At 41.8% G+C, this 14,838-nt stretch overlaps 1 protein-coding gene across 1 annotated transcript; it reads right to left on the bottom strand.

Annotated features, from left to right (window-relative positions):
- Window positions 1-681: 681 nt before the first annotated feature.
- XRCC2 (X-ray repair cross complementing 2) lies at window positions 682-11,465 on the bottom strand. Its single transcript, XM_040546224.1, has 3 exons — window positions 11,290-11,465; window positions 7,136-7,217; window positions 682-1,731 (listed from the first exon to the last, which is right to left on the bottom strand). The coding sequence occupies exons 1-3, from the start codon at window positions 11,326-11,328 to the stop codon at window positions 1,016-1,018; spliced, it is 837 nt and encodes a 278-aa protein (XP_040402158.1). The 5' UTR covers window positions 11,329-11,465; the 3' UTR covers window positions 682-1,015.
- Between the last annotated feature and the right edge of the window lie 3,373 nt (window positions 11,466-14,838).

Here is a 14,838-nt window from a genome sequence, read left to right on the forward strand (position 1 = left end):
TCTGCCAGAATTGCAGCACGTAGCATGCCAAATCCTGCACACAAATGTTCTACATGTGGCAAATGCATATTGGTGAAGACCAGAGGCATGGCATTCCTGGATTTCTTAGGGAGAGCGGGGGAAGGGAAAGAAGTGGGAGGGAATAATGAAGGAGGGCAGGGAAGAAATTTATGTGTGTGCATACATCTTAAAAAAAAAACCACACACAAACCAACACCACCCACAACAACCCATAGCCCATCCTTCATTATTTTCAAAGACTAAACAGCTTGCTGCATGTAGCGCAAACTCCCAAGTACCCAGAGCTGTTTTTCCTTCGTTTATGGCAACAGGGTTCCATTTTTGTGATAGCTTTAGGTTCTTCAAACCCAGACCCTTCTAAAGGTCAAAACACCTGCAATCCTTGCATCTCTGAGCACGTGATAAAATAAGCAGAGAGGCTGTGAGGCTGGAGAACCATGGTCGGGACTACTGCTATTTAACAGGCTGTGAAAGCGAATCCTCGTCTTCAGGCAGAGTTGTGAATGCATTTCATATGCCCTAGGCTACTGGGAACGAACCAAGATCAGTATTTACAAAAAGTGAACACTTGGCCTTTTTGCAGTCTACCCATGGAAAAGTAGGCTTCTACGTCTGTACCCTGGGAAAAGAGGAGTAAAAAGCAGTAAGACTCAGAAATGAAGTCAGTGCATTTGACTGCATATCACAAAGGTTACATTAATGAAGGATACTAGGAGTTTTAAATGACTTTGGTTATAATTTTCTTGATTTAATCGCTTCCTGCATTAAGCACAAACAAATAATTGCCAACATTCCTCACTGGTTGGGACTGAACGTAAACAGTAATTCAAAAACGTTAAGGTTTCCTGCCCTTCGCTAAATTTTAAGAAAATGATAACAAAAATCCTTAATCACCCAGCAACAAACAGCTCATTTAAAAGCTACTAAAAACTACTTAGAGCTTACCAGGCCTTAAGCACCAGGATTTGCCAGACATTTAAAAAACAAACTGAAATTAAAACTGAACACCGCATTCTGCAATACTAAATGAACGTTTTACAACATTGTTTTTTTTGAGGTGGCAAGAAACGACTGTAAAACCTTTGGTGTTGCCAGAATTAAATTGCTTGGAGAAAAATATCCTGTGGGTTACCATTTGTTGCCATGATTTACAGAGATAAGGCCTATAGTCTGTATCAAATTCATGCTGAAGTTTTAAAGGAAAAAAGCTTTCTGCAGAGCTTGTAGATTTCTGCATAATCGTCTGCGTTGTTGCAAACAGGGCTAAGTGGTGCTCCCTCACAAGCTTTTCAAGAAAGTTAGCACATTTCTTCAGATTCATCTCCTGCAAGTTAAGACTCTCCCCTCCGTTGCTTCTGTCTATCCAATAAAAAGCTGATATGCTATCTAAAATCAAAAGGCAGAGAGAGGGGTGAGTGCAAAACATGTTTTCTAGAGAGTAAAGAGTGAGAAGTAACTGGGTGCTGCTACTACAGTTCACAAGAAATAGCCTTCCCAGGCACTGCTTTATCATTTCCTCTGTGCTTTGCACCAATCTGTGCTCAAGAATGGTCACTAGACGAAGCATATCGAAATGGTAGTCTGTATCAATGAACATGACTTCTACTTCCAGTCCTCCTCCTGACTTTGGAATGATGCAGCGGGCTACCAGGTGGTAGAGCATTTCAGTTTTTCCTGTTCCTTCTGGACCGTGGAATTCAATGACATCTCCTGTTCAAAAACAAAGAAGCAAGCAGTCACGTGAGGCCATTTATAGCTCAGAGTCCAATTTCAGTGTTTACTGAACCAATATTCACTATTCCACTAATTGGAAAATGTGTTTTTGAAAGCTTTGAGAGCCATAAAAATTGTTTAAAGCCTGGTTGGCATCTACCAAGAGAAATTCCGATTTTCAAGGCAGGCCTCTGAAGTGAGGAAAATCAACTGGCAGCAACGGTTGAAAAAAAGCCTGCCAATAGCATCTAGGACAATGATACCACTAAGAGGTTGGCAACTGGATTTCATTTATCAATACAGGTAGATGAAGGTTTGAAAAGGAAACTGCTACACAAAAAAGTGGCTAAGAAACCATCTATTTACGTTATGTACATAAAACTAGGGAAAAAAAACTAGGGGACAAGCGAAAAAAAAAAAAAAAGATGACATTAGAGGTTCAAATCACGTTGGCATAGCTATTTTTGCAGCACAGGCTGTCCTTCAACATTTCATGTCTGCAATGTGCTTGTTTGGTAGCTGCACACACCACAACATACCGATTCTTATTATGAGACCATAATAAGAAGCTGCTTCTTTGTCAGAAAGGGTCTCGCAGGTTGCTTAACTCCAGACAATGAGTGCTGTCTGAAGCAGAGGTCTCTGTTCATACATACACTCAGCCTAACTGCCTGACCTGTGTGTGTCAGTAATATGAATATCACGTGAATTTAACAAGTTAATTAAAAAAGCATAACCCATGACTAGGAAACCAGTTCAAATGTGAATGCAAGGGACTCTAAAGCCTTTTCCAAAGGCCTCTTATGTCTTAAAATCAGAGCAAGAATCTAAAAAAAGGTTAATTTATTAGGTGTCCTTTCCAAACTTCTAATTTAGAAAACTGGATTATTTATGATATTCTGGATTTTAGGGTAAATATAAGCAGTAAGGAGAATCACACAACTATAGCCATAGGAAGGTCATGGACTTCTATGGCCTTGAGAAGTGCCAATGGGCTAACAGCTTTCCATAGCAGGATGCAAGAGTAGAGAATTAATTGCAACTTTACCCAAACGTGTTTGTGCCTGCCTGAGTTAACAGGGTAAACTCAACTCGCAGAGGATGCCCTTGTTTGCACATGCATATAATGTCAGCATGCAGCTTGGGACAAGGGGCAGAGCGTGGTGAGGAAGAATTAAGCTCTTCACCCATTGCAAGTGTTGAAAGGAATTTACACCTAATGTGACAATTCGCCCACTTCAGTGGCACTCGGACTGCCCGCCTCTCCGTATTCAAGTTCCCTGCTCCTCCAAAACTGCAATGCCAGTTTCCTGAAATTCTGATACTTTGAAACTTATTTGAAAAGCTTGATTGGCTCCCAAACCTTCATTTATCTGTTCTGAATGGCTCTCCCCACTTTTGAGATGAAAGGTGACTACACGTCCTATGACATAGATCTTCATTTTCTCTTTCTGTTGAGAAGTCGCGATATCCAGCTCCACCGCTTGCAGCCAGCTGATGCTCTACTGCGTTACATCCATTGTGCTGGTGACATAACAAACCTGTGACAATAGGACACCAGCTTGGGAGAAATCCTTCCAAATATGCTGGGTAGGCCCTCCTATTTTAAGTCTACTGAAATATTTTAGAACAATTGTGTAAGGCACCTGTCATTAAAGAACAAACTGTATGTTCTGCCTGCCACAGGTTTCGGCACAAGGCTTCTGCCACCCTGAGTGGCATTGCTGAATCCAGATCAATGACTGGACTGGGCCACTCTACAATACAGATTGCTAGACCTACCATCACAGCAAAATACCTTGTTTAAAAAAAAAAAACAACAAAATATTTTTGTTGCCCTTTCAGAAGCAGCAGCGGGCAGATCTGACTTACTAGCTGGTATTATGCAAAAAAATGATTCTGTGAAGTGCTTGACTCTATCCGTTTGAAGATGTTTTATCAGGAGCTCCGTATAACCTCCTATAGCACATTACGTAAGAGACCTGCAATGCACAGAACAACATTGGAGGGACCTTTATTGGCAGAACTAACACATTTATTTAAGTAAAAATTATAAGCTCAATGAAAAATCATTCTTAAGAGTTTTTGTGGTGGCTTATAAACGTTAACAGCACGACAGCTAAGCACTTGTCAAAGTTTGTTCCACATTGCCCCAAAAGATGGGTTGCAGTTTGACCAAAACACGGACATTATGCTGACGCTCCAAAAAGACTAACAGCTTGGACTGTAAGAAAACCTCAAGGGAGCAGGGGATTTCTGTGCCTTCACGATTATTAAGGAGACTGCCCACAAAAAGAACTGGGGCAAAACAGAAGCCATTTATAGCAACAACTGTAAATGCAGGGTTTCATTAAATTAGCAACCAGGCTGTAGCAGTAAGATAACGAGGGGAAATTCATCCTTCTGGATCAGGGTGGACAAACAGTGACACAGCAGAGGAGGAAGTGTGGCCAGTAGTGTTTTCAAAAAGCCACTGACACTATCTCTCACGTTAGGTCATGGAAGAAACTAAGTGATCAGTACCAGCATCATCCATTAATGTCAAAAGAGTTTGAGAGCAGGATTAGTAAAGAGATACTGTCAAGGGATGGAAACGGTCTGGGAGGCCGAGTAGGGATAGACACTTTAACGTGGAAGAAAGTTAATGGGAAATTTTTTATTAGAATTGGTGTTGCCCAACATTACTGGTTCATCTACCAGTAGATTAATCTTCCATTAGCTTGGCAAAAGGTGGAGAAGACAAACTAATTGGGTTAATAACTTAAGGCTGTGAAGGTTTTAACGTATCAAGTTAGATTATCAGAATGATTTCATAAGAAATTCAGCACTGACAAATTCAAAAAGTATGTTTTAAGGAGTAACCCAACACATCGCTTGGCTCGTAGCAGCTTGAACTAGAGACAAAGCGGAGCTGGCCTGCTACAGGCAGACTACAGAGCACAATGGTCCACTGCTATGCAATGTTGCATAAACTTCGATATTCATATAACACTAATATATTTTTAACTAAAACATTGTGCTCAGTTCTGGTCATCTTTTCCATGTTATTGTTTGAACTACATTAGTCTTAAAATTTTCCTGTAATCATTACATTAGTGAATGTTGGTAAAACTATCTTCTGACACTGGAGTTAGAAGCAGATGATTAGAATACTCAGCAATAGCTTTGCAGGTTTCATACCATAAAATACCTTTAAGTTACTGGGCTACTGACTTATAATACCATGCAGAAACTGTCACTAATATTTGCACCATCTGTAAGTGGGGTAGAAAGGCATAATATTTATTCCAAATCCATTTTGGGTGTCACACTACTGCTGAGCTTTATGTGGACACCCATACCTTCATACCAGGGCCACAGGAGAAATATGCCTGGCAACAGTGGAAGCTTATTTAAAGCTCATGTCACTTTTCCTCCATTCCAGAAGAGCTCAAATGGTATGTAATTAATACTTATGTCTTCTTAAATATACAGTTCCATCACAATCAGAATCACAGCACTACCTATATTAACTGTTCCTATTCTGTAGTATTCTGACATACATGTTACGAACACTTAATGATGTAACCTTTACATGGTTTATTGAAACTTTACATATACGTAGCTTTGTTACAAATACTATCGGGAAAAAGAAAAATGCAGGTCATCACGTTGCTTTAATCATACCATTTCTTTGTGGGCAATGTGTTCCAGTAGTCCCTAATGACCTACTAAATGCCAAGTTCATGACAAATGGAGAGGTAGATCTTCAACAGGGATTTAAGACTGAATAACGAGAACACACATCAAAATAACACATGGACTCACATAAATATATATACTGTGATATTAAAAGACAAAGCAAAAATAAAATAAAAGGTGAAGGCCATTTATACACATAAAGATCTCTGCTAACATTATGCAACTCCATTAGTGTCAGCCAAGAAGCATGACCAATACAGACAATAATTGATGCCATTTGTTAAAAGCAGAAGAAAAACAGAAGTGCTTCCCAAGCTCAATGTATGTGTTGGCACAGGGAGAAACCAGTGATGAAACTAGAAAGTTTCCAGCCATCTCAGAACTGAGGTTCCGGAAGAGTTGTTAGACAGACATGAACAACCTATGTAGCTTTAAAATCAAAGTTGATAATTTTGGGAATGGAATTATGTAACCCTGTTGACTGCAACACCAAGGGCAATTACTGAATCGCAGGAAGGCTTCTTGGAGGCTGTTCAATCAGAGCAGGCCTCGTTCAGTCTGAAACATTTGTTACTTGTATGTAAAGTACATAAAAATAGACTGAAATATCAGCATTTCCTATAGCTGCATTTCTTTTAAAATAAAAAAAAAACGCGTTACAACTCCAGGAGCCTTTTGAATCCTACACCATTTTCACTACTGGTTCTTAATTCTTCTTGTGGCAATTCAGAACTGAGAGCGTTTAAATAATCTTCCATACTCTGCTCCATTCGCAATGACTTACCAGGATTTCTCTGCCCTTTATCTTTGTTATATCACATTTGAAACTTCTAGGGGCAGGAATCATATATTGCTAAACCCTTAATGTACTCCCAAGTGCTGCAAAATAATACGTGAATGGTCTCACAGAGACTGCATTTGTAGACTAAGCATCATCTCTCATCCAATTATCTTGATTCTTTTTATTGCTTTTTCTGCCATTTCTTCTGAACCTTCTATAATTTGTGGGAATTCAAATTGCAGACAAGTATGCTGATAACCACTGCAGCCACATACTTTTCATATGAAGCCCATTCATTCATTCATATATATATATATATATATATTCAACAACTGTGGTACCTCACAGCATGAGCCTTTCAGTTTGCCATTCATACGCCTTTTTCATTATGTATTTCTAGTTTTGTATAATCAGAGTAGTTTTTTCCATTGTAGAATCCATGACATTTCACACAATCTGGAAAAACAGGCAGAATTCCTGGATAATCAAGAAATTACTAATTGTGTTAATTTCTATTTAGCTCAACAATTTCTTTCATTACAACATCCAATCTTGATTTTAAAACTTCTGGCTACAAGACTCTACCTTAAACTTGCACTGGTGTCAAAAAGACCACTGATTAAAATTAGACCACTGATTAAAATAAATAAACAAAAAGGTAAGTGACAATGTAGAACAAATATCTGCAAAACTCTATGGTAACCAACATGCTTGGTATTTACTCACCTACACCTGTGCTTTAATACCCATAAACCATTTTAAAGTAGAATAATGCTCAGGAGGATGACTTTGCATTATTTCATTTTGTCTGGTTTGCCTAAAATCACATCAAGAGTTAAAATTCTGAATCCAGGGTAAAAAGATCTATTTGAATGCTTCTCTCTGAGAAAATTTTTACATTGACATTTTTGCATAAATAGGATAAAGATACGTTTTTACCATGAACGGGAGATCCTTCTTCAGCAAACAGACAAGGTTCAAGATTTTTCAGAGAACTTCTGCCCTCAAGGCGTGCAAGTAGCTTTTAACAAAAGATAGAAGAGACATGCTGTCAGCTCAAAATAATGGGTCTTGGGAATCACATTTAAAGGACTTCAAGAACCGGGAGTTTTCAATGACAGTCCTATCAAAAGATTGGTTTGATTTGAAAACATTTTTATAAATACATAAGCACCCCCACAGTCTTTGGGTACAGCAGCAGAAGTTTCCATCCTTACAAACAATTAACACACAGATTCAGTGGCGATAAGGAGTGGATATACACTGGGAGAAATATAGCTTAAAGAAAAAAAAAAAAAAAAAAACAGAAAAAGCTGCTCAGGTAAACTAGCAAGAGGGATTGCCTCTGGTATAGAGCAGTGCTGCCATTCGACACAACAAAGGGATAGCAGAGTATCTGTAATAACCCACACCTCCACAAGGCCACAAGGTTGAGAGGCAGAGCATTACCCCTCATGAGTCTCCTGAGTCAGCCTCTCTGCATATTTATAAGTAAAACCATGTACATTTCATTTGAAAAGTATGCAGGACTCTTATGGACCACCTAATTTGTATTATTTGCAGTTTTGGCACACAGCACTTCACCCTGTGCAAGAGCTGTTATTCCACATGTACATTAACACACACGGGAAAGGACACTACCAGGACGCTCACAGCATCTATCCTGGTGCTGAAAATTTTATTCTCCAAGACAACCAGCTGCCATTTAAAAAATTAAGCCAACTGAAAAAATCCTGTTTGCTTTTACTGCATCTTCCTTAAAGGCAGTCATGAAACAAGCAGTGGGCACAAACCTCTAAACATGCGCTGCCTTACCTTGCTTTCCTCCCTGCCATATTGATGAGCAGCATTTACTCTGAATTGTCTTAAAAGTTGTTTAAACAGTTGTGCATGTGTTTGCCTTTAATAGCAGAATAAAGCCCCATTAAATGGCCCTGAATTTACTTGAAGTGGTCATGATGGGAATTTAAGTGTGACATTTTCATTGACATTTTAACATTCCCTTCCATTAACAAAATGTCAATGTGTTTGCCTTTGTTTGCCTGTTCACACATTTCCAGGGGAGTTTTTTGACATGTTCACTGAAGGGCCATAAAACACTCGAACTGACCTCGCTCAGGATCTGCAGACCCTCCTGTTACGTTTCACACGTTTGTGCAGCGCACAAAGCAAACGTGGAGAACTCTGGAGTGTTTTGGGAACCAGTAGACTTCCGTGACCTGACCAAAGTAAAAATCTGGATGGATTTATATCCACAAGAACACACGACTGTCTTTGAGGGCACATAAACTAGGAGCTTGCGACTACCAACCGCACTGCTGCAGACCCTACGCACGCAGCCGGGGCTGCGGGGAGGAAAAGCTTCCCTTCCTGGAGAAAGGCCGGGAATCTCACCCCCCTCATCTGGTGCTGGAAGTCGAGAGAAACAGGAAAACCACCACAGGCTGCTGCTTTCTGATGCCCTTCAGTTCCCAGCGATAGGAAGGACCACTGCGGTGCTCCGCGATGCCGGGTGCCACCAGCACTGCTGGGCTGGGACACGAGGCCCCACGGGATGGTCAAAACATGGTGATGCTGCCTCCTGCTCCCAATTTCATTCCTACATTAACAAATACATTCCCCACAGGTTTTTTTTTTCCCCTTTCTTTTCCGGAAACTAAGAGCGCTTTCCTCTTAGACTATTACCTCTTTAAGATTACCACTCCAGCTTTGGAAACACACAATAGATTGATCTCTATCGTTTAAATATGAACCTGTGGTTGTTTAAATGATGAGTTTTTACATTCATTTTAAATAACTACAGGTGCTTACTCTGAGCAGTGCTCATGTAGGTAATTTATGATAATTTGCTGATGATAGTGCACCTGTGTTTTTATCAAACTTGTATTTACTTCCGAGTTCTGAAGCAGAATCTCCAAAGGCACTTGCCTCATTAGTGTCACGCTGTGAGCAATGGGGTTTCTGGCAGAAACAGCGAACAATTTTCCTTCAGATTTCACAAAGGTTTGTCCACACCACAGCAGAAGTGACGGCAGCGAAGCTGCACCGAGATGAGACACCAGACAGCAATCCCTCACCTCTGCAGACAGTGAAGACAGTGACAATATGGGTTCTCCCAAATCAGCAGAAGCTGCCTTGGCTCAGCTCCAGGGAGGGCATTTCCATGTTGCCTTCTTACACTGTCTTCTATGTGGGAGGAGGGAAAAATCTATGGCAATTAAAGAGCAATCTCGATGGTGGGAGTCGGGTGTCTCATGCTGTGTTGTGGACATTGTACTGCTGGATAAAACACTGCAATGGAAAAAGCTAGGAAAAAAAGAAGCCTGCAATTTCAAATAATGTATTAGAGACATCTGATTCTGTAATTCAACTGTAGATGCTCATTTCTTCCTTTTTAATGCTTTCATCTTCTTTTGTACAAAACATAACCTTTTAGCAACATGCTAGTGGTAGGTCTTCGCTCATACGTGTCCTTGAGAAATGCAATTACACAAACAAGAAGCTGCGCACAGGTACACATGGCAGAAAACAAGCTATCCAGCATGAGCTGGGCAACAGCTGGGTTAAATTTCATTAATGACAACAAGGCTGACGAGACTGAAGTATTTAAGTAATGTCTTTTATGGCTTATCAATTCCATCTTTTTAATAAAGAAATATGCATATGGGCTGTCCCATTGACTAATATATTGTAATGCTTATACTATATTGGATTCAGTGAAGTTATGCATAAATGTAAGAATACGCGTAGGTCTTGTCAGAGATATTACTTAATTAAAATGTTAAAGAAATTCAAATTAAATACTCTAGCTCTGCTAGAGGCCATGAGCTAACCTACAGGCTATTTATAAACACAAATACATCTCAAGTATGAGACAAAATTTAATTTTCAACCACTACAACCACTCTGAGCTTTTGTAAACTTTGGGCATGAAGATGTATGCTAGCAATTTATCATTTATTTTCTTGTGAGATACCAAAGATGTTTTCTGAGAAGTTCTAATTTGTTGCATTAATTACATTGAAGAATAAAATTATAAGACTGCGGTCTCAGCCTAAACCTCACTGAAGTCAGATATTATGCATCAGGCTATTTGAGGAAGTTTGCTTTAAATGAAGTTCTGTTTCAAGGGCTTTAAGCATTTTTCTTGACCATGTTCGTTACTCTTTCTCAATGCCTTGGTTGTCAGTTCTTCCCTTGTTCAGGTCTGCTCATCTGTTCCACCACTGGTTGTTCTGCCACGTGAATTCCCAGCTGGTGCTGCTCATGTGGACAAATGCTTTTACCCACTTGGCCACAAGTGGAAGACATGTCCTTAATTTGTGTATATTTGCTGATACTGGGCAGCTGTGAGTGTTTTATGTGCCAAAAGGGCTTAAGAACTTGTGCCTTGAAAAAAAATAGAGAGCTTTAACAAGAAATACTTACTATCATGCATGTTTCTATGCTTTTGTACTTAGCATATCATGATACAGTAACACACATCTCCACCTAATTAACATGCTGATTGGAAGTCGAAGTAACAAGTAAACATTTAAGGGCAGGGAAAACTAACAAACCCCAAAACTCAACCCCCTTTTCTCTGAAGAACACGAAAGCAACTCCACTTTGCGCGCTGTATTGAAACCAAATCCTCCTCGTTTGTTTCCACAGCTCTTCCTCCTCGCTGCATCCACGGCTTGGGAGGTGGACAGCGAGGAAGACACTCGCGAAGGCGGCAGTGTCTGGGAGCCACCGTGACAGGAACTTCTCCTGGTGGAACAAACCCTCCCGCCGTATCATCCCCTCTCCGGCTCCTTCACCCTGAGGCGCTTCGCAGGGCGGCGGGGCGCGGCTCTGCGCCTTCCCCTCCCCTCACACACCGCCAAGCACGGGGGCAGGGCGGCCAGCCGGGTGTACCCTGCCCTGCCCCGCAACCCCCCCAGGGAGCAGACGGTTCGTTTACACAACGCCCGGGCACAGCAAGGGGACGAACGACCAACAAAAGCCCTACGACCACCGCACCGCCCGGCCTCCCGCCCTGAGGGAAATGGCGGCGGGCGGCGGCCCGGGGCGGGGGGCCCTGAGGGGGGGGGGGGAGAGGGGGGGCTCACCTGAGTGCCCGACTCCGCCCTCCGCAGCGCGTCACCCATGGCGCGGCTGGGGGAGGGGGCGCCGCTCCCCGCTCCGGCCCCAGCGGCGGCGGCCACTGCGCAGGCGCGTTGGAACCGCCCGCCTGTCCCCTCCCGGCGCACGCGTGGCTCAGCGCCCAGCGTGGGCTGTGAGGCGCTGCTCTGGGGGTCCCCGGTTCGAGTCCCGCCTCGGCGCTTTGTGGCGCCTTATGGCATTCCCGAGGGACTGATCACTGCAGGGAGGCCGAATTTTATTTTGTTATTATTATTATTTTTTTTTTTTAAGAGCGTTTCTTTTTATATGTTCTTGGTGTGGGTTTTGCTTTTATTTTTGCTTCTGGTCATTATTGGTGGCCCTGAACCACCACCTTGCCCCTATGGGGAGCAACATCAGGCATGGTGCAGGTCAGCATCCTGTGGGGTGCGAGACTGCGTTGTGCCCTGCGGGCGCTGAGGGCATCACCCCTGTCAGCCTTGTGGCCAGGGAAGTCCTGCTTCCTTGGTTTTGCATGGCGAAATGTGAGCAATGTTTCCCATCCACAGAAATGGCCGTCTTGGGGCTGAAGTGACTCAAAGGAAACCCATCTGCACGGCCACCATTAAACCCCGACGCCTGCAAAATTACTCCCGCAGAAGCCAGCTCGCAATTATGGCTTAGATGAAAAGAGCTCTGGAATATTTTGCATACATGCATACACCTGAGCGAGCTGGGCTCGCATGGCGTGCGATGCTCCCGGGCAGGATCCGACCGCCCGGCATGTCTCTGGCGTAGGCGGTGGCGTGCTCGTGGTAGGCAGTGGGATCTGCTGAGGACCGTGGCCTGTCCACCGCCACTGTGCAAGGCAGCAGCGTGAGGGATGACGAGCAGGCGAAAACGTGGAGAACCTGTTTGTGTTTTCCATAGGCTAAATGCTAAACCAGCAGGATAAGAATAGCAATCCCACTCCCCGTATCTGCATATCAAAGAGCAGTGGTGATATCATCCCTTTGGGTTTAGCAAGGTTATCAGCGATACTGCACGTTCTTACAGTTAGGAGGAGAAACTGGTGGTGGTGGAGTTCTTTGTTTCTTCAGAGAAATAAGTTTGTCTATATAAAAGAAGTCTCAGCTAGCTTGAGCCTGAGTACACCACAAATCTGAAAAACCTAACCTCAAATGAAAGGCATAGGCCTTGTTTACTCTTTCAACCTTCTTTCAGCCCCAAATATTCTCCCTCTAATTCAAAACACCCTGATGTTGCCACCCAAATCAAGGTTTTAGATACTTCCACAAGGACGGTCAGATTTGACCTAATTCCAAACAGTACTTCTAATGTCAAGTCCTAATATCTCTCATTAAATCACTGAAAGGAGATGGTCTCTTTTGGACAGCTGTCGTAGCTTTTCTTATTCTCTGTGTATGGATACATATGCAAAATTATCAAAGCCAAGGAAGGTGATTAGTGAGCTTGGATGGCTACACAGGGACACGTGGCACAAAACACAACTGCAGTACTCTTAGTTTAATTTTACTGAAGGAAGCCTCTGCCTCACGTTTTGGGAAAAGCCACCATAAGGGACAGACAACCTTAAGAGTTGTGTTTCTGACTGTTGTTACAGTACCTTAGAGGTCTGAACCATATTCCCTGGAAGAGTTCAAAAGGCCTGTTAATTAGAAGTGGTTGCCCTTGAAGCTGACTGATGATTGAATCTAACCCAACAGTAGAGTGGACTCATTGTGAATTATGACAAAGACACTACTCATTGCATCAACCACTTTTTTTTTTTTTTTAATTATAGCTTCTTTGTTGCTGTTCTCTAATTAAAGCTGCTGCGCTAATTTAAAAAAGTGATTGCTGTTTGAATTTGGAAACATAAAATATATAGTACGCATAAATGCCAGTTGACTGAAACCCCCTCCTACCTCGTCACTTATCACTGTCTGTATCCCAGTAGGGTCCTATGGGAACTCTTCTCCTGCATGGGCGAACACAGTTTTGGTATTACAATCTAATGCAAGATGAAGTGTCACAGTTGAATGGAGATCAAGTGACAAAGATTCCAGAGAGGGTAAAAGCATCGAATTCACCAGAACAGTAAAAAGTGGATATTTTAATGGCTTGATATATTTAGTACATAACACTTAGAAATGTGTAAATCAAACACAGCGGTCATCTTGATAGACAGATTGCTGTAACCACCTCTCATATGTTACCTTTGCATTCATTTGCTTAATACAGTGTGGCTGGCATTATGAAGTTAGAAAATTGATGCTTACTTTGACAGCACTCTGCCTTAATAAAGAATCACATTTGTGCTTTTTACATTTATTTGTCAGTAGAAGTACTTCTTTTCTCTGCAGATAAAAAAGCTAGGTTTTGGCAATGATACACACTTCAGCCTTTAACCCCAAGTCACATAGATCTTTGTATACCTAAACTTCTGCTCCATGCACTCCAGCAGTCAACGCCACTGGCACCTTACCAAATTCAATATTATTATATTTTTTTCAAAACAGTATATGTATTTCTCATCCCCTTTTTTTTTTTTTTTTCCTATGTGTAGAGTAAATCTCTGCATTTACCTTGCTCCTTTAGAGGAAAACATAGGTAACATAGGTAAGCAAGAAATCTCTTTACCATTGGCTTCAGCAGAGCCAGGATTTTTTACTCTCTCCTTTTTTTTTTTTTTTTTGGTTCTATTTCCATTCTTTCATATTCCTCTGCTGCATTCTCGAGTGATGGTGAGCACCAGGAGTACAGGATCCTACCTGCTCCTTACTCTGTTTCTCTCCTAAATAGCAGAGTCCTCCTTAATGCAGAATCCTCCTTAATGCAGTATAGTTTTAAGTGGATTGTAGTATCCAGGGATTCTATGCCCCAGCACTCCTGTTTCTACAGGCAGAAAATTAGTCTTCCTTTGTTTGGCATGTGGGGAGCCTGAGGGTGCCCCTTGAGCCATAGGCACTGTTTATGTAGTGATTCAGTAGCAAGAGCAATGACTTTTCTAATAGCAGAAAGATCAGACTCTAGGGGTATGCATCTCTCTCTGTATAAAGTGTATATTGTGGAGAAAATTCCTCTTTCCCAGTCTAGAGTTTGAACGTCTTCCACGGTGAGAGATTGTGTTTTCCATTGAACGTATCTAAGACATTCACCATAGGGAGAGAAAATGACGGTGCTAGAGAGAAAGATATTTAAAGAGGAGTTGCAACCCTAAGTGAATTTTGTTTTTAATTTTTTTTTTTGAGGGGTGTGGGTATTTGCTCATTTATGTGTTCATCATTGCTAATTTCAGCCAACAGAAGGAAACTGGGTTGGGCTCTGGGGAAGGAAGGACTTGCACAGGTGCCCTGGGGCTGTAGAGACCTGAGTCTACTGTTTATACAAATATTAATATTTTTTTTTAGGACACAAAGTCCTAACCTTAAATTGCCAGTTGGTCTATAATACAGAGCCAGCCTAAAGAATTAACACCCTGTCCTGGAACAGGGCCTGAGGTAAGAGCTAAACAAAAGGGAAAAGCATGAAGAAAACCAATGTGGTGACAGGGA

Source organism: Cygnus olor, chromosome 2 (genome assembly GCF_009769625.2).
Source record: "Cygnus olor isolate bCygOlo1 chromosome 2, bCygOlo1.pri.v2, whole genome shotgun sequence".
NCBI lineage: Eukaryota > Metazoa > Chordata > Aves > Anseriformes > Anatidae > Cygnus > Cygnus olor.